General features: G+C 35.1%; 3 protein-coding genes across 5 annotated transcripts; 1 reads left to right on the top strand and 2 right to left on the bottom strand.

Moving 5' to 3' along the window:
* Trm1 (tRNA methyltransferase 1) lies at positions 1–27,658 on the bottom strand. Of its 2 annotated transcripts, XM_065364299.1 has the most exons (12): positions 27,450–27,653; positions 6,636–6,740; positions 6,431–6,566; positions 6,170–6,357; positions 5,854–6,082; positions 5,638–5,786; positions 5,405–5,561; positions 5,111–5,325; positions 4,728–5,033; positions 686–802; positions 533–579; positions 1–189 (listed from the first exon to the last, which is right to left on the bottom strand). In XM_065364299.1, the coding sequence occupies exons 1-11, from the start codon at positions 27,620–27,622 to the stop codon at positions 543–545; spliced, it is 1,812 nt and encodes a 603-aa protein (XP_065220371.1). In that variant the 5' UTR covers positions 27,623–27,653; the 3' UTR covers positions 1–189; positions 533–542. The 2 variants fall into 2 exon arrangements, with proteins under 2 accessions (XP_065220371.1, XP_065220362.1); XM_065364290.1 differs by lacking the exons at positions 1–189; positions 533–579 and having other exon boundaries at positions 610–802; positions 27,450–27,658.
* LOC135845509 (arginine/serine-rich coiled-coil protein 2-like) lies at positions 14,583–16,534 on the top strand. 2 transcript variants are annotated; one of them, XM_065364111.1, is made up of 4 exons: positions 14,583–14,804; positions 15,143–15,496; positions 15,742–16,043; positions 16,222–16,534. In XM_065364111.1, exons 1-4 carry the CDS (start codon positions 14,760–14,762, stop codon positions 16,223–16,225), a joined length of 705 nt encoding a protein of 234 aa, XP_065220183.1. In that variant the 5' UTR covers positions 14,583–14,759; the 3' UTR covers positions 16,226–16,534. The 2 variants fall into 2 exon arrangements, with proteins under 2 accessions (XP_065220183.1, XP_065220176.1); XM_065364104.1 differs by lacking the exon at positions 14,583–14,804 and adding an exon at positions 15,032–15,073.
* Dcps (Decapping enzyme, scavenger) lies at positions 20,774–23,476 on the bottom strand. The gene is made up of 5 exons (XM_065364358.1): positions 23,076–23,476; positions 22,855–23,000; positions 22,557–22,781; positions 22,215–22,470; positions 20,774–22,134 (listed from the first exon to the last, which is right to left on the bottom strand). The coding sequence occupies exons 1-5, from the start codon at positions 23,332–23,334 to the stop codon at positions 22,064–22,066; spliced, it is 957 nt and encodes a 318-aa protein (XP_065220430.1). The 5' UTR covers positions 23,335–23,476; the 3' UTR covers positions 20,774–22,063.
* Positions 27,659–27,693: the final 35 nt, after the last annotated feature.

Here is a 27,693-nt window from a genome sequence, read left to right on the forward strand (position 1 = left end):
GAAAAAATTACCTGAGCGATATCTTGGTAGAAATTTAAAAAAAACTGTGCGAGTTCAGAACAAAAACGATGCGCCAGAGATAGGTTATGAAAGAGAGAACATCGCCGCATAATCAACTAATTCAGATTTCAGCTCGAAAATAATTTGCTAATTCGCCAGCACATTTTTATAGCTTTTGTGCGTGAGCACCTACAATCAGATTGAGAAAAAAAATGAGAGAAATGACAATTTAAATGAATTTAGTCAACATGTGTATCAAGATATGTGTAGTAGAAGGTTGAGAGTTAATAATTTAAAGATATCTACGGTTCGAAGTTTGAATATTTTGCGACACGTAGTTCGATCAAATTCAACGATTTTTTTTTCAAAATATTTGTATCTAGAATAATTTTGATAAAATGCTCGATTACTAGCGAATAAAAAAAATTGGTACCTAACTGGAAAATTTTCAAAAACAATACCTTCGTAAACCGTTCGATACGTTTCGACAGATCAGAAACAGCAAATTAGAAAGTTCTAAGATTTTATTTACCTATTCTTCCTCAAGACGACTTCGAAATTCCAAACGCTCGTTTCATCCTAAACAGTAATTTTTAAAAAAACACACAATTCGTTTTAAAATAATTTTCATTTTATAAAAAAATAATAATAATAAAATTAACAATTGATATGATGTAAAATTTACTGCAGTTGTTGGTCTTCGTTTTCTGCCAATTTCTCGTCGTTTGATTCCGGTACGTCGAGTTTTAAGCGATTTTTTTTATTTTGATTTCTTTGTTTCTTTTCATTTTCTTTCGTAGTGCTGCAACAAATCAATAGAATCAAGATTTAATCATTAACGAGGAAAGAGTTCTAACTGGCAGAAAGATTTTTTGAACTGGATAAATCTGAGTTGAAAAAGCATGCTAATGTACCAATAAAAATTCATTAAATTGCTTTGGAAAATTGAAATTCGTACATAGCTTATTTTTTATTCTTCCCCCCCCCCTCGCGAACCGTTCGAAAACGGTTTCAAACTGTTTTGAGCAGGTTCTGGAGCCTTTATCTGATTTTTGAAAATTGAAATTAACTTCAAGTTCTTCCTTATATTTTCAGCATTACTGATTTTAAGGAATTTTCTTGAGAAACTGGAATTCTAATACAATAACTGGAGCCTCCAAAACGAATTGAAAACATCTCCAGTCGACAGAATATGTCAAAAATAAGGCATAAAACTGCATATGAGATTTTTTTGTCAAACTGAAGAAGAACAGAGAATTTCAAAAATTTGTTGAAGAATTTTGAAAAATTGAATTTGAGCTAAAAAATGTGAAAAATTGGAAAACTTGATCAAATTGGCCCAGAAACTTGTAATTTTTAAATCAATTAGAAACCGTTTCGAACTGTTTTTAGCAGCTTTGAACTCCGCAGCAGATTATTGAAAATTAAGATTCTCAAAAAATTTCAACAAAATAAAATTGCAGGACTCATACTCGATTTTCATTAAAAAAAAAAAAAAAAAAACTTTTGGAACCAAAAAAGCTTGAAAAAGTAATCAAAAGTAACTAAAAAAATAATCTTGTAGCAAGAATTTGACAATTATTATAAAAAGTAAACATTATTTCAGGAAATTACCTACAAAAATTAGGTACATTCAGTGGCGTAGCCAAGGCGGGGGGGGGGGCAAAGGGGACCATGCCCCCTCCTTGCGAGCGAAAATTTGAAAAAAACATGCAGAAATGGACGTTTCTTTGTTGTTTGGACCCATTTTTTCTGAAAATTTTCGCTCTCGCAGTAATTTTGCCTCCATTTTCATGATATCATCACACATCACGATAGATTTCCAAAAAATTACTCCTCATTTCGATTTTTTGTGCCTAAAAATCTGGTTTTGCCACCTCCTTGATAAAATCCTGGCTACGCCACTGGGTATATTATTTCGTAATTTTGGTCAAAAAAAGCAAGAAAATTATATTTTTTCAAAGCGTGACTTTTTTCCAATTTCTTGGTAAAAACAAAACAAGAGAGCCTTTGGCATTTTTTTTCCAGCAAAAAAGCAAAACTTTTGTGTAATTTTTGAAAAAAATTGAGACCTTTTTTGAACTTTTTCCAAAACAAGAAAATTTTTTACAATTTTTTTTAGCAAAAAAAGCAATCTTAAGAGAAAAAGTAAAACTCCATTACATTATTTAAAAATTTTTATTTTGAGATAAGAAACAGAAACTTTTGAGCTTAAGCTGACTTTTGAAAGAAAAAAAAACTAACAAGGGAATCTCTTGAGGTGTCTGCCTCCGATTTAAACGGGACCGCAATTTTTTGAAAAAGCATGGTCTAGGTATAACCCCCAAAACCAAATTTTCAGCTGCCCAACTTCATATCTCGATGTTTGGCGAACGTTTGAAAATTCAAAATTGACTGTTTTTGGTGATTTATACTTTTTTCAAAAAAGTACGTACCTCGTACATGATCAGTAAAAATCATCAAAATAAATCTTAAAACTGATATTAATTCCCCAAATCCAAATTTCGTCATTTCCAGCCATTCTGGAGGCTCCAGCGCGATTTTTCAATTTCTCCAGAAGGCGTGAATATGGAGTTGGGCAACTAAAAATCGAGTTGTGTATAATACTCGACCTGTTTAACGAGTTTATCCACATTTGAGCCGATTTTGGAGTGGACACCTCAAGAGTGGTTTTTTGACCAGGTTTTTTCATAATAAAAATATCCAAAGATTAAAGGAAGGCCCCAGAAAGGCTGGAAATGGCGAAATTCGCTCTCGTGGGGTTGATTAATGACAAAATACAGCGATTCGCGCAAATTTTAAAAATTTTCTCACAAACGAGAAATTTTTGCTTTTTGAATATTTTTATTTTGAAAAAAGCTGATCAAAAAACCAATCTTGAGGTATCCCCTCCAAAATTGGCTCAAATGTGGATAAATTCGTTAAACAGGTCGAGTATAATACACAACTCGATTTTTAGCTGCCCAACTTCATATTCACGCTTTCTGGAGCAAATTGAAAATTCTGGAGAAATTGAAAAATCGCGCTGGAGCCTCCAGAATAGTTGGAAATGGCGAAATTCGCCCTCGTGAGGTTAGTTCATGACAAAATACTGCGATTCGCGGAAATTTTGAAAATTTTCTCGCAAATGGGAAATTTTTGATTTTTGAATATTTTTATTTGAAAAAAAGCTGGTCAAAAATCCACTTTTGAGGTGTCCCCTCCAAAATCGGCTCAAATGTGGATAAACTCGTTAAACAGGTCGAGTGCAATACACAACTCGATTTTTAGCTGCCCAACTTCATATTCACACCTTCTGGAGCAAATTCAAAATTCTGGAGAAATTGAAAAATCGCGCTGGAGGCTCCAGAATGGCTGGAAATGGTAAAATTTGGGTTTGGGTGATTAATATTAGTTTTGGGACTTATTTTGACCTTTTTTACTGATCAAGTACGTACTTTTTTAAAAAAAAGCATAAATCGCCAAAAACAGTCAATTTTGAATTTTCAAAAATTCCCCAAAAATCGAAAAATGAACTCGGACCGCTGAAAATTTGGTTTTGGGGGTTTTAGACTATGCTCTTTCCAAAAATCGCGGTTCTGTTCAATTCGGAGTGTGACACCTCAAGAGGTTCCCTAGTGAGTTGAAAGATCATGCTAATGTACCAACAAAAATTTCAGATATAAAGTTCATTTTTTGGAAATCAAACTTGGGCCAAAAATGGAGAGAAAATTTCGTTAAATTGCCCAATAAAGTTGAAATTTAACCTAGCTTAAGTTTGATCTACCCCCTCCCCTCCCCGAATTTTTTGAAAACGGTTTAAAACTGTTTTGAGCGGATTTTGGAGTCTTTATCTGATTTTTTTGAAAATTGAAATTAACTTCAAGTCCGTATTTTAGCATACTGGTTGATTTACGAAATTTTCTTGGGAAACTGGAATTCACCAACAATAGCTGGAGCCTCCAGAACGAACTGAAAACATCTCCAGTCGGCTGAATAAGTCAAAAATAAGGCATAAAACTGAATATGAGCTTTTTTTGTAAAACTAAAGAACAGAGAATTTTTGTTTTCAAATTAAAAATTTGTTGGGGAATTTTTAAAAAAATTAATTTGAGCTAAAAAATGCGAATCGAACTGTTTTTAGCAGTTTTGAAATCCGCAGCAGATTATTAGAAAATTAAATTCCCAAAAAATTTCAACTAAATGAAGTTGCATGACTCGTACTTGATTTTTATTTTATCAAAAAAAAAAAAAAAAACACTTTTGGAACTAAAACAGCTTGAAAAAGTAGCAAGAATTTGACAATTATTACAAAAAGTAAACATTTCAGGAAATTACCGACAAAAATTATTTTTTTCAAAAAAGCAAGAAAATAATACTTTTTTAAAGCGAGACTTTTTTCTAATTTCTTGGTAAAAACAAAACAAGTGAGACTTTCTGCATTTTTTTAGCAAAAAAGCAAAGCTTTTGCATAATTTTTGAAAAAAATTGAGACCTATTTTGACATTTTTTTCAAAAAAAGAGAATTTTTTAAATTTTTTTTGAAAAAAAATTTAATTAATTTTTAAAAAATTTTCATTTTTAGGTAAGAAACAACAAACATCTGAGCATAAAGATTTTCAAAAATTTGCCAAAAATCAAAATTTTTGGATGGTGAAACATTTTTATCCAGTTCGAAAAATTTTCTGCCATTTGCAATACGAATGGAAAATATTTTCCAATGAAATATTTACGTATTGTATATTTACTTGAATCTATTCTTCGCACCAGGTCCCCAAAATGGTAAAGGATTGGGCTGATACCTCAATAATCCCGCAGCAGTGGACTTGGGTACTGCACCTTCTTTCCATTCGAAACTAATTTCACATTCTGGTTCTTTACTTAAAATTGCAGCTGTAACTTGATCGTCGGTAAGATATCTCTGAGCTACCGGATTTGTTTTAACCCATTGTCTAAATACATCCCAAATGAACGTTTGAGGAGCGTCTGTTTTGATGGAATTCACTTTACAGTGAGACGACGATACTCTGTATCCGGCGTTTAATAATGCGCTCCTGTAATAATTAATACATCATAACGTTAGGTATTTGATTCGAGTTGAATTACTCAACTTGAGAAATAAAATGAGCACCTGAATTTAGCTAGTGGAATATTGGGACAGTGTATTTTAGAAGATAAAACATCGATGGTGTAAAATAAAGGAACGTCGTTTAGTTCTTCTTTAATTACGGTCAACATGCCGATCATACGTTTATGCGTTCCTAATTCGCCTTTCTGAGCTATAGTCAACATTTTTTCAACGAATTCTTCATCGTGTAATTTATCATTCCAAATAGGACCACCGATCTGTTAAATGAGATGAGTTGAATTAGAATAATATAGAACACTACGTCATCGTACAAGATGGACGAATAAAGAATCTTACTCGGTGTTTGTATTTGCAATGTTCGCAAGAGCTCGAAACAATGGGACCGAACGGTGGTAGGTATTTCATGTTACCTTTTTCCGATTGTTTTACGGTGCCTAAAGGTTGCAGGGTGATCATTTCACAACCGTTACATCGATACACCCACGACATTTTACTGGAAATCAATAATACACGTTGGAGAAAAGAAGTGAAAGTAATATAAGATCGATACGAACGGTAACTTTACGAACCTGGAAGTTCGTTTACACATTTTCTGACTAGTAAATACTTTAACGAAGACTCGTATATAGAAATCTGCACTAAACGACAACATGGGAACGATGTATTTACCGTACCGGCCACATATACTCGATATACTCTGCAAAGCTATCCTCAAAGCCTGTTGAAAAATCAAAAATTACATAAATAGATTCGAAAACGAACCTATGATAACGTAATTAATGTACCATTTCGTGACAAGCGGAACAACGTAGCGAAAGAGCACCATATTTAACGTAACAAGTTTCAGGATTAGCACTAGCGAGTACCGCCATATCAGTACAAGTCACCATCAACATGCCACTATCTGCTATACAGTTAATGGCCGAATCGAGGAACTTGGTAGGACATCCGTAAGGATCCAGGTCGATAGCGTGTATTGATCTATTCTCGAAGTTCAACTTCTGCATTAACCATCTGTGAAAATAATACGAATATTAAGCATCTCATCGCAATCGACGCTAAAACGTAAACGAATCGACGAATTGTATAAAAATACTCAACACTGCATCGTGATTCTGAGCTTCTACGATATCGTCGACGTGATTCTCTTTGATATTCTTATTCATCGCTTCGACAGCTGCTCTGGAGAAATCATTGGCGAGAATTTTTTTAACATTTGGTACTTCTAATGCGTATCTTAATGATCGTAAACCAGACGCTGATAGAGCTTCGAGCACGGTGATACCAGTCTGTGGAAAAGTCATCAATTATGTAGAATGTTTAAAGAAAGATTACAATTATTCGATCGAGAATTCTGCTCACTTCATCGGTAGCTTGATTCGGGTCATTTTGAGTTGGGGAATTGTTTTTCTCTGCGTTATCGGTGAATGGTCTTTTGACCGTCTTTTTCTGAGGAGTATTCTTGAATTCTTCGGCGAAAACCGTCAAAGCGGCAACACTAAGAGATGAAATGGAAATTATTATACGATCTGCGATACGCAACAAGTTTAAAATATTGAAATCTTACCTCATATCACGATTGAACTCTTGAACAGGGTTATAGAATATGGACTTTCCTTTGAAAACTGAAGCTTTTCCTTCGGTAATGGATTCATTATTTGGTTCTGCCATTCTAATGGTTTTATGAACAAATATTGACAAGGAATTATTTAATAATATAACTTCTTCGAGTAAAGGAATTTTTAAATTACACTACGTGGTACGTGCGCGTGTTTCATTTTCAAACTGCTGATAGTAGTTATCATTATTCGGTAACTTATTTTGTCAGCACGTAGGTGGATGAGGTGCAATTTTGTAACATTTTTAATTTCAATTAATTTTTTTTTGGTTTTTATTTCGGATTCTGACCGTCGAATTGAGAGAAGCAAAGGGAGCAGTTTGGACTCAACTTTTAAACGTAAAGATTCAAAGTGAAAATGAAAATAAAAATACGAACCTACCTAAACTTCTATAAAAAGAAAAACTAAAAAGTATCGTTGTTATGCATCGAAATACAAATTTTCAAGAGCTTTCGCCCTTCTTCACTGGTCCTGTTCTCTTTTCTTTTCAGTGAATTGAAAGAACGAAGCTCACCCCAATACTCCATGAAACAATAGCTGAAAATTCCAGTTTATATGGGTGCTGAATAATTGCATTTTGATCTTTTTCACATGACTTTTTTCCAAAACTGAAAGATCCAAAAATCCGTTAACAAAATATTATTTTGTTTTTTGTGTGTGTTTTAGTTTAGATATAGGCAAGAGATACATCAATTTGAAGCTCTTTCGGAGAGCTTAATTAAATAAGACGTTACATATATGATTCACTTTTCACACTTTTCATTTCACTCAAATTATATTCATGAAAAGTAAAAAGTGCATGCCTCTAGACATAAGCTTCCATGAGCAATATTACGAGTAATGTACAGAATGTGCTTTGGGTTAATTGCTCTTTTACGTACATGTGACTGGGTAATTATTGATTTTCTTTCGGTCAATATTAATAATAAATATGTCTTGTTTATTGTTTGTTTAACGATACCGTTAGGTACCTCCCTACCGGCCACAAATCTCTAATAGACAGAATATTTATGTCTGCAACAGCTTTTCAGCTATTCAGCCATTCCGCTATTCATTAGCTGTCTTTCAGATATTTGGAAAAGTTGTTAAAATATTCTGTTGAATGGAATATCAAGCAACGTCTAATAGTTAGCTATAAGCCCAAATTTACAATATCTATTAGAAAAAAATTATATATAGCTAAAATATATTGTCACCAGATATTAAATAACTAAACAAAAATTTATAGCTACTAGATGTCTAATAGATGTCAGAATTCACTCAGTTACTACCAAAACTTGAACAATAACTTTAGTATTGCTCCAGTTGTCATGATAGAAGGGAGAGTGTGCATCGGAAATAAGTATTCTCGTTATTTTATGCTTGAAAATGGCCGCAATTGCAATAAATTACAATTAATTGAGTTCTTAAATTACATTTAAAGTTGATATTTCTTCAATTTAGCTTTTTGATAAGAAAATATGTATCGTAAAACGTGTTTATTTATGTTAAATGTAAAGAAAACTCAAAGTGTTCAAAAAGTGACAAACTCCGAGTGATTCAGGTTCGATTTGAGAAGAATTCGCGGAAAATAATGGAAAAATTGAGTCAGCAGCATGTTTATCTTACGTAGTAAGTAGGTTTATAACTGACATGAAATTATGAAACTCATGATTATAGGTAGAAATAGTTTATGAAATATATGATAATATGTAAGTATAGATCTGTATAGTACCTACCTAACCATGAACTTCTTATTTTCATGTTAATTATATTAATATGTACTAACTTACTGATAAAGTGAATATGCTGCTGACACCATTTTGCTATTATTTCCGCAAATTCTTCTCCAATTATACCTGAATAATGTAAAACTTTGCCACTTATTATAATACATGTAGATGTAGATATTACCTATTACTTTTTGAACACTTTGAGTTTTCTTTAAATTTACTCAAATAAACAAGTTGCAGATTGTTAAAAGCACTTTCATTTTGCAGGGCGAATTTCAGTCGTTTTAATAGCTGAGAAGCATCCAATAGATATCTGTAAAACATTATGGCTACAAGGCATTGGAGAATAGATATCTATTCTTTAGCGCATTGCAGCCATAATGCTTTACAGATATCTATTAGCCTTGTATTTACCATGTAATACTACATAAAAGGTACTTTCCAGTTATTAAAACAAGGTAATTTCAGCTATTCCAGTTATCCATTAGCTGTATCTTTGGCTGAAAAGAATATCTAATAGATGTCTATTAGACGTTTGTGGCCGGTAGGGCTATAGATCGAAATGAATTATATTCATTAAAGTTCCCAATTTATTCTCATCGAGAGTTCTCCTCTCTTTTCCAGGTTCATTTCATTTCATGCTATCAACTGAACAATACCTACTTATACATTTTAAGTAATTTCAAGTATAAACTGGAGATAGATATTCAATCAACGATGGTGTACTCGATGTACACCAACGTTTCTTTCCAATACCCGCTTGTGAATAACTATTCGGAAATTAATATACATTATTTTAATAATTTTTATGAGAGTGCTGAAAACGAAAACAAACGGTTTCTTCGAACACTACGTGAGTATAGATTATACTTCATGTACCTGCAGTCGATTTCGAGTTACCTATTTGTAGTTTTTGAAATGGAGAATGTAGGTACTTCCTTTTTACTGGAGGCTGAGCCAAGTAGGAATTGGACTGTTTTTTTTTCAACAACTTAGATACCTAACGTCTGTATTATTATTAGCACGATCGCATCTTGTCTCTCAATGTACTAGTATGTTTCATTTTTTGATACCTACGTATTTCGTTTTCTATCTGTAATGAAAATGACATATTGATCGTATCAATATCAATTCTGTTTTAGGCTCACCGAGCAGTGAGAATCTTCGAAGATGACCATCTCAAGTGTTTCTGTGTGATAACCTTGAACAACTTGAAGTAAGGGGCCGATTAGAAGCAAAATCTCATATGAGAATGGCGTTGCTCGAAAAAAGTAAGTATAAAATTCTGTAGTTAGGTACTAATAAAATTTTACTATGAGATTCATTCATCCTATAAATAGGTATATAAGTAGGTACGAACATGTGGAATGGTTTTAATCCAGGGCTGCAGGAGTAGTATAACGAGTGAAAGCCCGAAAGAGTATGATTTTTGATGTTTCTTTTTCAAAAGAGCTGAGTAAAAGTGAGAGCAGATTTTTAGCCAAATTTTTGTAAAAAATGATGGCTATTGCGGTAGGTCCAACTTTGGATAAAAAGGTCGGGGGTCAAAAATTTTGATCGTTCTCGACGTTTTGAGCTCAAACTAGACGATTCCCGATGTGTCAGTTTTTATATATAGATAAATATTTATTTATTTATTTATTTATAAGTTTCAGCATCAATCAAGATTTTTACATTTTATGACCTGGAACCTGCTCTAATTGATCAAATCAACTCAAACTTGAGGAATAGGGTTCTTTCAGAACCTAAAATTGACCTCCGCAGTTTGAAGGGTCAAAGTTGAAAATTACAGAAAGGTCATTTTTTTGGAGAGGCATAATATGACCCCAAATAAATGAAAAGGGTCCAAAATCATACCATTGGTCAGTACTCTCATTGTGATCAACATATCCAAATTTCAGCTTCTTAGGTCATCTCCACCCTGTTTAAAGTGGGAAAAACCACATTTGACCCCAATTATTGACCCCAATTATTGACCCCCTCACCCCTGAAATTGATCTAGAAGGTCCAAATTTTCAGCATACAATGGGAGGGTGCTCCTTGAGTGATTATTGTAGGTTTCAACCTTCCAACTCTATTTGACCTCTCTCCAGGGTCAAAAAGTGGATTTTTGGTCTATTTCACAGGTTTTCCAATTTTTCAGACAGCCTACAGACCTTCCAAATTGACCTAGGGGGTCCAAATTTTCACAGTACAATGGGAGAGTATACCTGAAGTGCCTTTGCATGTTTCAACCTTCCAACCCCATTTTTACAGAAAGGTCATTTTTTTGGAGGGGCATAATATGACTCCAAATTGATGAAAAGGGTCCAAAATCATACCATTGGTCAGTATTTCCATTGTGATTAACATATCCAAATTTCAACGTCCTAGGTCATCTTTACTCCGATTAAGGTGGAAAAAACCACATTTGACCCCCCCTCACCCCTAAAATTGATCTAGAAGGTACAAATTTTCTGCATACAATGGGAGGGTGCCCCATGAGTGATTATTATAGGTTTCAACCTTCCAACCCAACCCTATTTGGCCTCTCTTCAGGGTCAAAAAGTGGATTTTTGGTCTATTTCGCAGGTTTTCCAATTTTTCAGACAGCCTAGGCCTACAGACCCTCCAAATTGACCTGGAGGGTCCAAATTTTTACAGTACAATGGGAGGGTGTACCCAATTGCCTTTTGCATGTTTCAACCTTCCAACCCTATTTTTACAGGAAGGTCATTTTTTTGGAGGGGCATAATATGACCCCAAATACATGAAAAGGGTCCAAAATCATACCATTGGTCAGTACCCTCATTGTGATTAACATATCCAAATTTCAGCTTTCTAGGTCATACCCACCCTGAACAAGGTGGGAAAAACCACATTTGACCCCAGTTTTCGACCCCCTCACCCCTAAAATTGATCTAGAGGGGTCCAAATTTTCAGCATGCAATGGGAGGGTGCCCCATGAGTGATTATTGTAGGTTTCAACCTTCCAACCCTATTTGACTTCTTTCCAGGGTCAAAAAAGTGGATTTTTGTTGCTATTTTATGTGTTTTTCAATTTTTCAGACAATCTGTAGCCCCTCCAAATTGACCTAGTGGGTCCAAATTTTCACAGTGCATTGGGAGGATGTATCCGAAGTACCTTTGGCAGGTTTCAACCTTCCAACCCTATTCGACCTCTTTCCAGGGTCAAAAAAGTGGATTTTTTGTCATTTTACAGGTTTTCCAATTATTTTTCAGACAGCCTGTAGGCAGGCTGTAGCCCTTCCAAATTGACTTAGAGGGTACAAATTTTTACAGTACAATGGGAGGGTGTACCCGAAGTGCCTTTTGCATGTTTCAACCTTCCAACCCCATTTTTACAGAAAGGTCATTTTTTTGGAGGAGCATAATATGACCCCAAATACATGAAAAGGGTCCAAAATCATACCATTGATCAGTACCCTTATTGTGATCAACATATCCACATTTCAGCTTTCTAGGTCATTCCCACCCTGAGCAAGGTGGGAAAAACCACATTTGACCCCAGTTTTCGACCCCCTCACCCCTAAAATTGATCTAGAGGGGTCCAAATTTTCAGCATACAATGGGAGGGTGCCCCATGAGTGATTATTGTAGGTTTCAACCTTCCAACCCTATTTGACTTCTCTCCAGGGTCAAACAAGTGGATTTTTGTTGCTATTTTACATGTTTTTCAATTTTTCAGACAATCTGTAGCCCCTCCAAATTGACCAAGTGGGTCCAAATTTTCACAGTGCATTGCGAGGATGTATCCGAAGTGCCTTTTGCAGGTTTCATCCTTCCAACCCTATTCGACCTCTCTCCAGGGTCAAAAAAGTGGATTTTTTGTGGATCATTTTACAGGTTTTCCAGTTTTTCAGACAGCCTGTAGCCCTTCCAAATTGACTTGGAGGGTACAAATTTTTACAGTACAATGGGAGGGTGTACTCGAAGTGCCTTTTGCATGTTTCAACCTTCCAACCCTATTTGACCCCTTTCCACGGTCAAATGTGTTTTTTACGTTTAGGTAAGCCTACAGCACCTCCACATTGAACTAGAGGGTTCAAATTTTCACAGTACAATGGGAGGATGTACCCGACCCGAAGGCCTTTTTGCTGGTTTCAACCTTCCAACCCCATTTGACCTGTTTCAGGGTCAAGAATGTCAAGATACCTGACAGGTTTGCTACCATACTTTTTGCAGGAAGAAGAAGAGAGTTGGGCAAAGCCCAAGGGGGATGCAGGGGGGACCAAGTCCCCCCAAACGTAGGCGAAGCATAGGAGCGAAGCGAGGGTGCGAGTAGTTCAAGAGCCCTCAATGTTTCTGGCACAAAAATTTGGCTCCTACGTAGCGGCAGACTGCTACGACTTTTTTTTTTATAGGTGATAGGTTGTGACACTGACAGATAACTTCAAATTTTTCAATAAAATTGAACAAATTCTTCGTTTTTGGCCTAAATTGAAAAAAAAGAAGATAAACATTAAACAATTAGACTGGAATACGAGTGAAAGTATAGAATAAGATAGGAGTAAATGGAATTCTCAAAAGAGTTGGAGTACTCTAAGGTCTATAAGGTCTCTGAGAGCATGAATAGGTTCAACAGGGAGCAAAAGAGCAGTGTTTTTATAGTTTTTTTTTCTGGAGTACAAAATCCAATACTGTTGCAGCCCAGTTTGATCTTAGAACACATACTTCAAAATTTGAGAAAGGTACTTACCCATTACCATATGTACATTGATTTCATTCCTATGGCTGAATAACTCTCGTATTTATTTTTTATTTATTATTATTATTATTTTTTTTTGGCAGAAGCCAAATTCCAGAGACGGGAAGGAAGCAAGCTAAAAAGTATAGAAGATGTGAGGAGTGAGGATCACAAAATAATAACTCTTTGAGTAAAAATATTTCTGCATCTGGTACCTGTCAACAATTTTAAGTGAAATGTTACCTATTTAAAAAGTCATCAAATTTTCGAAAGCAATCAAATTTTACAGGTGAATGGGGAAGGGTAAGAGTTGAGTCATATAAGTGAATTATTTTTATTTTACCAGGTTGAGGTTGTTTCGAACTTTCAATGCCTGAGCTTGAAATTTACGCTCCCTGTTCACCATCTTACAAAATAAAAATACAGTTGACTGTATGAATAAAGTACCAATGTGAAAGAGTTTATAACAATTAATTTTTAGAAGTACCTATACCTACCTACTTACACTTACATAAAGAGATGAGATCGGAAATCAGTCGACTGATTTAGTGATTTTATAAAGTTCTGCAACTTTTTAAAGATGAGACTCCATTATATTTAAATGTTACCCTATCAAATTCCAGGTTTTGGGGTAAAAACTAAAAAGCATGAACAATTCGTTGAAGTACCTTGCCCTACTATTTTCTATTTCTATTTATTTTTTGAACAGAAACCGAACTGACGTTTTGAGGTGTATTTTTATTTATTATTTTTTATAGCATTGTTAGTTTGTTACACCGTAAATTGTAAAAAATTTAAAATTTTGTAAAATTTCACGTGTCAAGGTGTCAACAGACTCAACATGTTACTGGCAACAAACAAACATTTTGAATTTTAATTTTAAAAAAAACAAAATTATTAAATAAAATTTTCATTAAAAAAAATATAAATAAAAAATATAATATAGAGAATCAGGGATGGAAACTGTAAAGCTGAAAGATGAAACTTTTGGTTTTAGCTTTTCGCTTTCAAAAATCCCAAACTTCCTCAGCTTTCAGCTTTTCTAATTTTTTTTAATGAGGTGAATAAAAAAGGAAATGCCAAATAGAAACTCACAACCACCATGAAAAAAAAGTTGAAAAACAGGAGAAAACTGAAACTTGACTCTTGAGAAAAGTAAAATGTGAAAACTGAAAATCAACATCAAAAAAGAACTCAAACAGAAACTGAACCAAATGAATATTTCAATTTGTAAAAAAGCTGAAAGAAAGCTGAATAAATGATGCTTTTGGCTTTGCTTTAGCTTTCACAAATCTGAAACTCCCTCAGCTTTGCTTTCATGCTTTCAGCTTTTTTTTAACTTTCAGTTTCAACTATAGCTTTCCATCCTTGTTTTATCAAACAAATTTTTAAAAAAATTTTTGGTATTTGTTCAAGGTCAAGGTCTGTTTACCCGTTCACCTCGTGTAAAGTCCTCAACTTTGCTTTTGCAAACAATTGCAACAAGTCTCCACCTGTACACTCGCCATCCATTGTATTTTTATCATCATCAACAATCAACATTATTTTTATTCGAATTTTCGTCCCCGTGTAGTTCTGTCAATTTGTGAATAAATTCCATTCGTGAATTAATTAAATTATATCATTCGTTTTGTTTAGGTAGTAATTGCCAAGCTGTGATTCTGTTTAACCGGATGTTCAGCCAAATTTCTGTAGTTACCTACTCCTCCAGTAATATGGTAAGCAAAGTTGTAAAGTTGTTATAACTTGAGATGATAACGGCGTTCACATGATAATGGAATGGTGGATGGTATCGTATGGCTTAAATAATATCAATAGTATGATTACTCGGTGTTTAAAATCGTCCGGCATGTGGCTGTTTACTTTACTTTGGCTACATAAACTACATAACCACGTGGTGGTTCTAATACATGTTCCAGTCCAGCCAAATAATCGCGTTTCGATGAATTGGAAAAGTATAATTATAAAGTCAAATGAAATGTCTGATGTTTTAACACTTGTTGCTTGCATGAGCTTATACCTGATTCTAATGATGTGTTTTTGTTCTTAAATATAGAGTGACCGAAGACGCAGTGACCTCTCTAATCAGCGTGATGACTATAACTCTCGAAGTCGAAGGAGTACAGACTTCCGCTATCAAAGGCACCGATCGGAAGAACGTAGTGACCTTTCTAACCAGCGTGATGACTACTCTCGAAGGAGTACCGACTACCGTAGTCAAAGGCATCGATCCGATGAAGGTCGCAGTGATCTTTCTAGCCAGCGTGATGACTACTCTCAAAGGAGTACCGAGTACCGTCGTCGAAGGCACCGATCCGAAGAAAGTAAAGAACAGCTGAAACTTGTCGATCAGGAAATTGAGGTGTTCGAACGTCACGTCAATCAGTTACGTGATCGTCGTCAACAATTGGTGAGAAATGATTTTTACAGAGTAATAAACTGAAGTATAGACCGCACACCAAATCTACACGTCGATGAAAACATCCTCGAAACGAATTCTTACCTTTATACTTGAACGAATTTGTGCAGAAAATCCAAATGGATAACGTAAACCAGATACTACTACTTACCTCAATATTAAAACTGTGATAAGATATGAAAATTGTATCTCAACGTATTACAACGATCAACTTCGTAATTGCATTTTTTTTGCAGATTGAATCAGATCGTGGAACTAGATCACATCATCGCATCGAACCATTTCGAGAAGCAGAACGACAAAGAAGAGAAACCAGGCAACGAGATGATCGTAGAAATTCCTTCGATGATCGACGATTTGAGAAAAGATTTCCGAACATTTGTCACAATTGTTTGTCTCGAAACCATTACGGTTTCGCCAAGGATTGTCCACGGAGAAATCACGGAACCCGATGTTACGAGTGTCGTGAATTCGGACACATTGGCAAAGAATGCCCTGTCCGCATTGCTTTGCAAACAAACTCAAATTTATATAGTAGGTTAGTACTACTATAGCAAACTCCTTCGACTCATTATAAATTGTAGTAAAAGTTCTGATTACTCTCGATGAACATTGGAAATGAGTAATCGATCGTTTCAATAAAATAAACGTTTCCGAAGCAAAGACGATCAAAATACAACCAATACTAAGAGTAAAATAATTGATTTGTTGTTCAGATGAATTCGGCGACGATACGACGAAGGAAGATACGACGAGATATTCAAAGAAGGAAGCTACGACGGTTAAATCTGACGAAAGAAGATACGACGAACAAATCGACGAAAGAAGATTCAACGAGGAATCTGAGTCCTACCATAGAACTCTTATCCTGTAAATTTTATTTTGTTCTAAGTGACTAACTTCAATACCACCATTATAATTATAAATTGACCGACCATCAGGTTAGGTATGGTGATGATTAGTCTCTTCCTCTTGACGTGTAATCTTTATTGTCAAAATATTATTCATTATAATGAGGATACCTATGTTTTCTGTATATTTCTTTTTTTTCTTCACCTACATAAGAGATGAAAATTTAACCTACTGAGTCGTCATCGTTATTTCTACATGAAAGAAGAAGACTGAGAAGAGAAATATGCGAAATTGAAGTACCTACACATGATCTAACTACGTCGCATTGTAACCAATTTTGAGAAGCACTCTACCGTACGTAGCCTGTTCTCTCTTAATATACCTATTTAATTATGTGACAAATAACAAAACAAAATTCCCATTAGTCGATGAGCGATTTGTATATTCCATCGCTCTCAAACCGCATTCTCTTACCTCCCTCGACTCCTTTACCACCAAATGCATTCACATTCCACCCTATTCATCCCTATAATGTCCGAGACTAGTATAAGCAACATATTCTCGTACGACTATGTTTAGTTAGAGTTATTTCAGTAGTATTTTATGTTCCGATACTTTTGAAATCTTCTTCAAAAGCAATATTTTACACATTACTCTTCAAATATTTCACTTTAGGTAAAATGACTTCCAATAATTCCGAATCACGCCCGATAATCAACATAATATTCCTACGTTATGATTCAGATGAAGAGGCTCATATAGCAACTGGTGTGTTTTTTTTATTATTAATAGTAATTGGCTGTGTTGTTACGTGTGTCTATTTCGCATCCAAATTGTGTCGCAAAAATACGCCAGTTGTGCCGAATAAAAGTAACGAGGTTGTTTTGCTTATAATATGCTTGCTATTTTAGTCCGGCATATGACAATAGGAGTAATTGCATCACCCCCCGCCAATCCTCCGGGACAACTTTTTTCTTAAAGGGGACATCCTAAGGAACATTTTAAAGCAAACTTGCCCAAAAAAAAGTTGGCCTTACTTACAAAATGGCGGTCATTTTGATTGACAGGTTGGCCGAAATCGCAGATTTTGCGTTTCAACATAGAACTTGCACGAAATTTTTCAAACTTTACGAAGGTAGATCGAAAGATCATGCAAAAGTTTACCACCTGTCAAAATTTCAAGTGCTAAAGTGCGTTTTTAGATTTTTGGTGAATTTTTGAAAATCCAATTTAGGCCAAAAATGAGGGAAAAAATCAAAATTTTACCAAATTGACCCAGAAAGCTGAAATTTGGGATATACCCTATTTTCGACATGCCAAATCGATTGGAAACGGTTTCAACCCGTTTCGAGCAGTTCTGGAGCCTCCAGCAGATTTTTAAAACTCGAAATTCTCACAAAATTCCATCAAATTGGAGTTGTACAGCTAAAATCTATTCTAAAAACTAATTTCAATGCGCTACGAAGTACTGCAGGTGAATTTCAAGTCGTTTTGGAGCCTCCAGCAACTTTTTGAAAATTCCTGAAGCCACCAGCAGATTTTTGAAACTTGAAATTTCCCCAAAATTTCATCAAACCAAGATCGAAAGTCGAAATTCATTCTACAAACTAATTTCAATTCGCTACGAAGTTGATTGCTGGTGAATTTCAAGTCGTTTTGGAGCCTCCAGCGACTTTTTGAAAGGTTGCATGACTTTTTTTGGAAAATTGAAATTTCCTAAAAGTAGCTGGAAGCTTCAAAACCATTTGAAACCACCACGTAGTCTGTGAAGTAAATTTCAGCTTCCCAACTCCATTTGATAAATTAATGTTGGAGAAATTCCAAGTTTCAAAAATTAACTGGAGGTTCCAGTAATTTTCAAAACAGTCGCTGGAGGCTCTAAAATGACTTGAACCCACCTGAAGTCGTCTTTAGAGGGTGTTAAAATTGGAGTGTAGAGTAAATTTCAGCTTTCCCTCTACATTTGATGAAATTATGTGAAAATTTAAAGTTCCAAAAATCTGCTGGGTGCTCCAGTTATTTTCAAAAAAGTCGTTGAGGGCTCTAAAATGACTTGAAATACACCAGAGGTTATTTTCAGAGGGTGTTAAAATTAGAGTGTAGAGTAAATTTCAGCTTTCCATCTCCATTTGATGAAATTTTGTGAAAATTTAAAGTTTCAAAAATCTGCTGGAGGCTCCAAATTGGAGCTGTAAAGCTGAAATTTATTCTAAAAACTAATTTCAATACACTACGAAGTACTGCAGGTAAATTTCAAGTCATTTTGGAGCCTCCAGCAACATTTTGAAAATTCCTGAAGCCTCCAGCAGATGTTTGAAAATTTAAATTTGCTGAAATTTACTCATTTACTCTACACTCCAATTTTAACACCCTCTGAAAACGACTTCAGGTGGGTTCAAGTCAATTTAGGGCCTCCAGCGACTTTTTTGAAAATTACTGGAGCCCCCAGCAGATTTTTGGAACTTTAAATTTTCACATAATTTCATCAAACTGAGATGGAGAGTCGAAATTTATTCTGCAAACTAATTTCAATACGCTACGAAGTTGTCTGCTGGTGGATTTCAAGTCGTTTTGGAGCCTCCAGCCACTTATTTGAAAATTACTGGAGCCTCCAGTAGATTTTTCAAACTTGAAATTTTCTCAACATTGAATTATCAAACGGAGTTGGCAAGCTGAAATTTACTTCGCAGAGTAGATGATGGTTTCAAATGGTTTTGAAGCTTCCAGCTACTTTTAGGAAATTTCAATTTTCCAAAAAAACGTCGTACAACCTTTCAAAAAGTCGCTGGAGGCTCCAAAAACACTTGAAATCCACCAGCAGTCAACTTCGTAGCGTATTGAAATTAGTTTGCAGAATACATAAATTTCGATTCTCCATCTCAGTTTGATGAAATTTTGGGGAAATTTAAAGTTTCAAAAATCTACTGGAGGCTTCAGTAATTTTCAAAAAAAGTCGCTGGAGGCTCTAAAATGACTTGAACCCACCTGAAGTCGTTTTCAGAGGGTGTTAAAATTGGAGTGTAGAGTAAAATGAGTAAATTTCAGCTTTCCATCTTATTCATTTGATGAAATTTTGTGTTTCAAACATCTGCTGGAGGCTTCAGGAATTTTCAAAAAGTTGCTGGAGGCTCCAAAATGACTTGAAATTTCCCTGCAGTACTTCGTAGTGTATTGAAATTAGTTTTTAGAATAAATTTCAGCTTTACAGCTCCAATTTGAGAGAATTTTGTGGGAATTTCGAGTTTCAAAAATCTACTGGAGGCTCCAGTAATTTTCAAAAATGTCGCTCGAGGCTCTAAAATGACTTGAACCACCTGCAGTCGTCTTCAGAGGATGTTAAAATTGGAGAGTAGAGTAAATTTCAGCTTTCCATCTCCATTTAATGAAATTTTGTGAAAATTTAAAATTTCAAAAATCTGCTGGAGGCTTCAGGAATTTTCAAAAAGTCGCTGGAGGCTCCAAAACGACTTGAAATTCACCTGCAGTACTTCGTAGCGTATTGAAAATTAGTTTTTGGAATAAATTTCAGCTTTACAACTCCAATTTGATAGAAACTTTGTGGGAATTTCGAGTTTCAAAAATCTGCTGGAGGCTCCAGAACTGCTCAAAACGGGTTGAAACCGTTTCCAATCGATTTGACATGTCGAAAATAGGGTATATCCCAAATTTCAGCTTTCTGGGTCAATTTGGTAAAATTTTGATTTTTTCCCTCATTTTTGGCCTAAATTGGATTTTCAAAAATTTACCAAAAATCGAAAAACGCACTTTAGCACTTGAAATTTTGACAGGTGATGAATTTTTGCATGATCTTTCGATCTACCTTTGTAAAGTTTGAAAAATGTCGTGCAAGTCCTATGTTGAAACGCAAAATCTGCGATTTCGGCTGTAAGTAAGGCCAACTTTTTTTTGGGCAAGTTTGCTTTAAAATGTTCCTTAGGATGTCCACTTTAAGAAAAAAGTTGTCCCGGAGGATCGGCGGGGGGGGAGAGGTGCATATACTCCTATTGGCATATATGCCGGACTATTGGTAATGAATTAGAATATTAACTTAGATAACATCGATGATTTTGCAGATGTATCGCAGCACAAATTTGATCGATTAGAAAAATGCCCACTTTGTTCTGCGATTACCTTGAACGGATCCCGGAAGTAGGGTCAAACTTCAAAGTTTTATATGAAATAAAGACTGTCCATGATTGTAATCTAATAATCAATTCTTCAATTCTAAAATTTAAACAAATAATGTAAAGACTAGAAAATTTGTTATTTTGTTCGCTCTTGAATTGCCCCAGGAGGCTGAAATTCAGTTCGTACATCCGAAAGTTCCCTCAGATGAACTTATTTGCGGTTTCGTTAAAAATATGATGAAGATGGTCGAATAATTATTCATTAGTATAAAATAAATGTTTCTTAGAAATTAAAATAAATCATCTATTTTCATTAATGCTTCACAACTGAAAAAATCTTCCACTCGGAACATCATAATAGAATCCTGAGATAATTTCACAATCATAGGAAAGAATATAAAACGTGCAAAATTAAAATAAACACGATCAAACTATATAATTCGCATCGTCAATCCATTCAACTTCCATTCACACTACGTAATAATAATAATAAAAAAAAATGCTCGAAATAAAAATATAACTAAAATCACAACATCATTTAATCCTCAAATAAGCAATTTTCTCTTCGGTATCAAAGTGAGGAATTTCCTTCGCAGACGAATACAGCGCGTGTAAAGCTGCACACAAGGTTGATTTCGATACGTAAATCAATCCGTGAATATTACTTTCGTCTTGTTCATCAGCTCCTAACTCTTTGAATAATATCTTGACGAAAATAATTTCACGAAATTTGGGCGAATCTTCTTGATAATTATACTCGTAGATGAAAACGTTTCGATCCATCACAGTCAGCAGTAATCGACTTTCTTCACAATCGGATACCTTACAAACCAACATGATATTACAAATAGGAAACAGACAACTCGTAATGGTTTTTTCAAGAACTGAGTAGAATATCTGAGTAGCAACATCTTGCTGGGTACAGTCTTGGAAGAAATCCAGTATTTTGACACTATCGATCCAAAACTGAACAGCGTTTTCGTTTTTAGCAATTCCTAACCAATTCAGGCACCGGATACAGCTGATGACACCTTTATTCGTCCATTTCATATTATCGGCGTCGAAAGGAGATACGATAATACTGCCATTTTCGTAAATTAAACGTACTCCTTCGGGTAATTCGACGGTATTACTCGATGTTTTTTTATTACCGTGGCAAAACATATCAGACGTATCGAAGATCTCTTCGCCTTCGTACGAAACGTATCTCAAAGTTACATCGTTCTTCAGTATTTCGAATCCGCATTGAGAACACGATAGGCTAATACGATCGCCGACTTGCAACTTCTTCAGTTCTTTGAAAAATCCAGTTTCACTCAGATGAACGATCGAGACACGGTTTTCCGATAGATTATTCATAAAACGGGTACGAAACGTTACAACATTATCTTTATAAAGCAGACCGCTCAATGTACCTGGTACGATGTTGAATGGCAGAAAGATGGGTGTTTCTGTCGAACTCACGTATAATTTGTTTTCGACGATTTTGATTTCTTGGGCATTCAAGTTGGCAGATGGTAGAAGGAAGATGTAAATTTGACACGCGTTCAATCGTCGTTTCATTTCAATTTTAATACTCTTAATCAACGTTTTCGTTCGATGGCTCGTCATTTTTCACACGTTTACAGTTGTTTACCGGTGAAAGCAACCCTGCGAAGAAAATATTCGAGTTATAAACACTTTTCAAGAAACATCGAAGGATTTCATCGTGATAAAAACGTCATCCTCACCTTCTTCTTTATACTTGACGAACAAATTCTCCGATTCGCGAATAGGAAACAGTAAAGTGGTACGTTGATAGTAATCTCCTTTGGTTCGAATATTCTCCAAAACTGATACCAAAGAATGAGCTCGTTCGAAATTAATACCCGGAGCTTCGAAATCGATGTAGGTGAAATGAACGTGTAAATGATAAAACGAAGGCGGGTAGTGGAAAAAAATTCGTAGTCTGGATCTCGTTAATCCATATTTATCTTCGATAGCTTTCTGAAAACAATCAACGAACGTTTTTTTCACAGTTACATAAAGAATTGATTTCAAGATTTCGAACGAATGAGGACAAAGTAACTCACAGAACCACTATATAAGATATTATTTAATAGTTGAATGTGACTGGAATTTAAATCACGTAACGATTTCAAGCCACGTTTGTTACAAATAGCCAACAGGTATAAGGTTTCAAATTGCTTGCCATCCCACTTCAAATCAGGTATCAGTATGAATCCGTTTTCAGGATCGGTATCTTCGTAAACAATTCGGTCTTTCTCAGATTTATGCTCCAATATATTAAATACCCACTGAAACGAAACACATCCGTGTTTATCAATTATTCGATAAATCATGGTAAAGAAAATGAAACCGTATTCTTACTTCTAAACTCAACTGGTGCTGTAGGATATAAGGTAAAGTGATATTGTTGTAAATTTCTTCGGTTTCTTCTAAAATATGCACCCGAGTCCTTTCGAATTTTTTAATATGATGTTCACTGGCGGGATATATGACAGTAGCTTTTACTCCTGCAAAAAAATAAAATCAATCTCTTAAAAACATTCAGAAACACCAAACAAACGTCTCGTGTGAAACACACTTACCATTCAGCTCTGTCGAAGGGAATAATTCATAACTACCGTAGACGTCGTTGATGAATTCTTTTTTTAGAATCGATTTTTCGATACATAAATTCTTCACATTATCTTCGGTGAAAGCTTTTTTCTCTAATAATAAGATGAATTTACCATCTTTATCTTGGAATTCGCCTTCTACGCAAATGGTTTTTCGTTGGCTGCTGTCACTGAGAACTCGTTTCACGATAAACTTGGATAGATCTTGGAATTCTATTTCACTTTCCATTTAAAGAAACGATTATTTAGTTTAGATAACGTTTTGAGAACTTTATCGAACAAAGATTAATTATTTATAATGCGAAATAACGATCATTAATCGATGATTTATCTCACACTGGCGTCAAGAATTATAAAATTGTAAACTGAGCATTCGGTTGCCTTCGGATGTATTCGTGTACGATCGTGTAACTTGGAAATTTTTCGATTATAAATTATCACCCAAGTTAGTAATTGCACCCCCCCCCCCCGCCACCGATCCTACGGTACAACTTTTTTTTTCTTAAAAGGCCAAAAGGGACACCCTAAGGAACATTTTAAAGCAAACTTGCCGAAAAAAAAGTTGGCCTTAATTACAAAATGGCGGCCGTTTTGATTGACAGGTTGGCCGAAATCGCAGATTTTGCGTTTCAACATAGGACTTGCACGACATTTTTCAAACTTTACAAAGGTAGATCGAAAGATTATGCAAAAATTCATCACCAGTCAAAATTTCAAGTGCTAAAGTGCGTTTTTCGATTTTTGTGGAATTTTTGAAAATCGAATTTAAGGCCAAAAATGAGGGAAAAATTTAAAATTGAAAAAATCAAAATTTTACCAAATTGACCAAGAAAGCTGCAATTTGGGAATGGGATATACCCTATTTTCGACATGCCAAATCGATTGGAAACGGTTTCAAGCCGTTTTGAGCAGTTCTGGAGCCTCCAGCAGATTTTTGAAACTCGAAATTCCCACTGAATTCCATGAAATTGGAGTTGTATGTACAGCTGAAATTTATTCTAAAAACTAATTTTCAATACGCTACAAAGTACTGCAGGTGAATTTCAAGTCGTTTTGGAGCCCCCAACGACTTTTTGAAAATTCCTGAAGCCTCCAGCAGATTTTGAAATTTTAAATTTTCACAAAATTTCATCAAATGGAGAGGGAAAGCTGAAATTTACTCTACACTCCAATTTTAACACCCTCTGAAGACGACTTCAGGTGGGTTCAAGTCATTTTAGAGCATCCAGCGACATTTTTGAAAAACTGGAGGCTCCAGTAGATTTTTGAAACTTGAAATTTCCCCAAAATTTCATCAAACTGAGATGGAGAATCGAAACTCATTCTGCAAACTAATTTTAACACCCTTTGTAGACGACTTCAGGTGGGTTCAAGTCATTTTAGAGCCTCCAGCGACATTTTTGAATATTCCTGAAGCCTCCAGCAGATTTTTGAAATTTTAAATTTTCACAAAATTTCATTAAATGGAGATGGAACGCTGAAATTTACTCTACACTCCAATTTTAACACACTCTGAAGACGACTTCAACTTGCCCAAAAAAAAGTTGGCCCTAATTACAAAATGGCGACCATTTTGATTGACAGGTTGGCCGGAATCGCAGATTTTGCGTTTCAACATAGAACTTGCACGACATTTTTCAAACTTTACAAAGGTAGATCGAAAGATCATGCAAAAATTTATCACCAGTCAAAATTTCAAGTGCTAAAGTGCGGTTTTCGATTTTTGGTGAATTTTTGAAAATCCAATTCAGGCCAAAAATGAGGGAATAAATCAAAATTTTACCAAATTGACCAAGAAAGCTGAAATTTGGGATACACCCTATTCTCGACATGCCAAATCGATTGGAAACAGTTTCAACCCGTTTTGAGCAGTTCTGGAGCCTCCAGCAGATTTTTGAGACTCGAAATGTCCACAAAATTCCATCAAATTGCAGTAGTAAAGCTTTTCGAGCCTCCAGCGACATTTTTAAGAATTACTGGAGCCTCCAGAAGATTTTTGAAACATTAAATGTTTACAAAATTTCATCAAATAGAGATGGAGAGTCGAAATTCATTATGCAAAATAATTTTAACACCCTCTGAAGACGACTTCAGGTGTGTTCAGCGACTTTTTTGAGAATTACTGGAGCCTCCAGTAGATTTTTGATACTAGAAATTTCCCCAACATTAATTTATCAAATGGAGTTTGCAAGCTGAAATTCACTTCGCAGGCTATATGGTGGTTTCAGATGGTTTTGAAGCTTCTAGCTACTTTTAGGAAATTTCAATTTCCCAAAAAAACGCCATGCAACCTTTCGAAGAGTCGCTGGAGGCTCCAAAACGACTTGAAATCCACCAGCAGTCAACTTCGTAGCGTATTGAAATTAGTTTGCAGAATGCATTTCGACTCTCCATCTCAGTTTGATGAAATTTTGGGGAAATTTCAAGTTTCAAAAATCTACTAGAGGCTCCAGTAATTTTCGAAAAAGTCGATGGAGGCTCTAAAATGACTTGAACACAGCTGAAGTCATCTTCAGAGGGTGTTAAAATTGGTTTGCACAATGAATTTCGACTCTCCATATCCATTTGATGAAATTTTGTAAAAATTAAATCTGCTGGAGGCTCCAATAATTTTCAAAAATGTCGCTGGAGGCTCCAAAATGATTGAACCCACCTGAAGTCATCTTCAGAGGGTGTTAAAATTAGTTTGCAAAATGAATTTCGACTCTCCGTCTCCATTTGATGAAATTTTGTAAAAATTAAATCTGCTGGAGGTTCCAGTAATTTTCAAAAAAGTCGCTGGATGCTCTAAAATGACTTGAACCTACATGAAGTCGTCTTCTGAGGGTGGTAAAATTAGTTTGCAGAATGAGTTTCGATTCTCCATCTCAAATTGATGAAATTTTGGGGAAATTTCAAGTTTCAAAAATCTACTGGAGGCTCCAGTAATTTTCAAAAAAGGCGCTGGCGGCTCTAAAATGACTTGAACTCACCTTAATTTGTCTTCAGAGGGTGTTAAAATTAGTTTGCACCATGAATTTCGACTCTCCATCTCCATTTGATGAAATTTTATAAAAATTAAATCTGCTGGAGGTTCCAGTAATTTTCAAATGTCGCTGGAGGCTCTAAAATGACTTGAACACACCTGACGTCGTCTTCAGTGGGTGTTAAATTTGGAGTGTAGAGTAAATTTCAGCTTTCCATCTCCATTTGATGAAATTTTGTGAAAATTTAAAATTTCAAAACCTGCTGGAAGCTTTAGGAATTTTCAAAAATGTCGCTGGAGGCTCTAAAATGACTTGAACCCACCTGAAGTCGTCTTCAGAGGGTGTTAAAATTAGTTTGCAGAACAGTTTGATGAAAGTTTGGGGAATTTTCAAGTTTCAAAAATCTACTGGAGGCTCCAGTAATTTTCAAAAATGTCGCTGGAGGCTCTAAAATGACTTGAACCCGTAGTCGTTTTCCGAGGGTGTTAAAATTGGAGTGTAGAGTAAATTTCAGCTTTCCATCTCCATTTAATGAAACTGTGTGAAAATTTAAAATTTCAAAAATCTGCTGGAGGCTTCAGAAATTTTTAAAACGTTGCTGGAGGATTCAAAACGACTTTAAATTCACCTGCAGTACTCCGTAGCGTATTGAAATTAATTTTTAGAATTTTCAGCTTTACAACTCCAATTTGATGTAATTTTGTGGGAATTTCGAGTTTCAAAAATTTGCTGGAGGCTCCCGAACTGCTAAAAACGGGTTGAAACCGTTTCCAATCGGTTTGGCATGTCGAGAATAGGGTATATCCTAAATTTCAGCTTTCTTGGTCAATTTGGTAAAATTTTGATTTTTCCCTCATTTTTGGCCTTAATTCGATTTTCAAGAATTCACCAAAAATCGAAAAACTCACTTTAGCACTTGAAATTTTGACAGGTGGTAAATTTTTGCATGATCTTTCGATCTACCTTAGTAAAGTTGGAAAAATATCGTGTAAGTTCTATGCTGAAGGGCGAAATCTGCAATTTCAGCCAACCTGTCTATCAAAATGGCCGGTTGGCCGCCGTTTTGTAAGTAAGGCCAACTTTTTTTTGGGCAAGTTTGCTTTAAAATGTTCCTTAGGGTGTCCCTCTTAAGAAAAAAGTTGTCCTGGTGGCTCGGCGGGGGGGGGGGGGTGCAATTACGTCTATTGGCATATGCCGGACTATAAACTAAGTTGTGGAAATGAACGAAATAAGCTGTAATTATTTCCATTTTCCCAATAAATTTATGATTATTATGCGATCGTAATTACATGTCCTTTCTAAAATACCTTTATTCATTCATCATTTGACCATTGAAAACACACACATCAAGCTAAAGCAACGTATAATCTTCGCCTACCTGCGTTCACACTGATTAGTAACGCTTAACAGAAAGCTACTCGTGCAGTAAATAATTATTATTGCGTAACGAAACAACGAATTCTGAATTATTTTATCGAAAACCTTACACGTGTGTAATACTTCTCTACACAATAATGTAACAAACGAATACGAAATAACTGCAGAAAACATTCCAAAAAAAACTTCGGTAACAGAATAAGATGATGTCAATTTAATACCAAAACTAATTAATACTCGAACTA

This window comes from Planococcus citri, chromosome 1 (assembly GCF_950023065.1).
Source record: "Planococcus citri chromosome 1, ihPlaCitr1.1, whole genome shotgun sequence".
In the NCBI taxonomy this organism is placed as follows: Eukaryota; Metazoa; Arthropoda; class Insecta; order Hemiptera; family Pseudococcidae; genus Planococcus; species Planococcus citri.

Bases quoted from the DNA above. Each gene is read 5' to 3' on its own strand.
- LOC135845509 (XM_065364111.1), top strand. From the start codon at position 14,760: ATGTTCAGCCAAATTTCTGTAGTTACCTACTCCTCCAGTAATATG. The intron at 14,805-15,142 runs GTAAGCAAAGTT...TCTTAAATATAG, and splicing joins CCTACTCCTCCAGTAATATG to AGTGACCGAAGACGCAGTGA. The intron at 15,497-15,741 runs GTGAGAAATGAT...TTTTTTTTGCAG, and splicing joins GTGATCGTCGTCAACAATTG to ATTGAATCAGATCGTGGAAC.
- Trm1 (XM_065364299.1), bottom strand. From the start codon at position 27,622: ATGTTTTCTGCAGTTATTTCGTATTCGTTTGTTACATTATTGTGTAGA. The intron at 6,567-6,635 runs GTAAGATTTCAA...TTCATCTCTTAG, and splicing joins GAGTTCAATCGTGATATGAG to TGTTGCCGCTTTGACGGTTT. The intron at 6,358-6,430 runs GTGAGCAGAATT...ACTTTTCCACAG, and splicing joins CGAATCAAGCTACCGATGAA to ACTGGTATCACCGTGCTCGA.
- Dcps (XM_065364358.1), bottom strand. From the start codon at position 23,334: ATGGAAAGTGAAATAGAATTCCAAGATCTATCCAAGTTTATCGTGAAA. The intron at 22,782-22,854 runs GTAAGAATACGG...GTTTCGTTTCAG, and splicing joins AGCACCAGTTGAGTTTAGAA to TGGGTATTTAATATATTGGA. The intron at 22,135-22,214 runs GTGAGGATGACG...TTTTCTTCGCAG, and splicing joins CGTCAAGTATAAAGAAGAAG to GGTTGCTTTCACCGGTAAAC.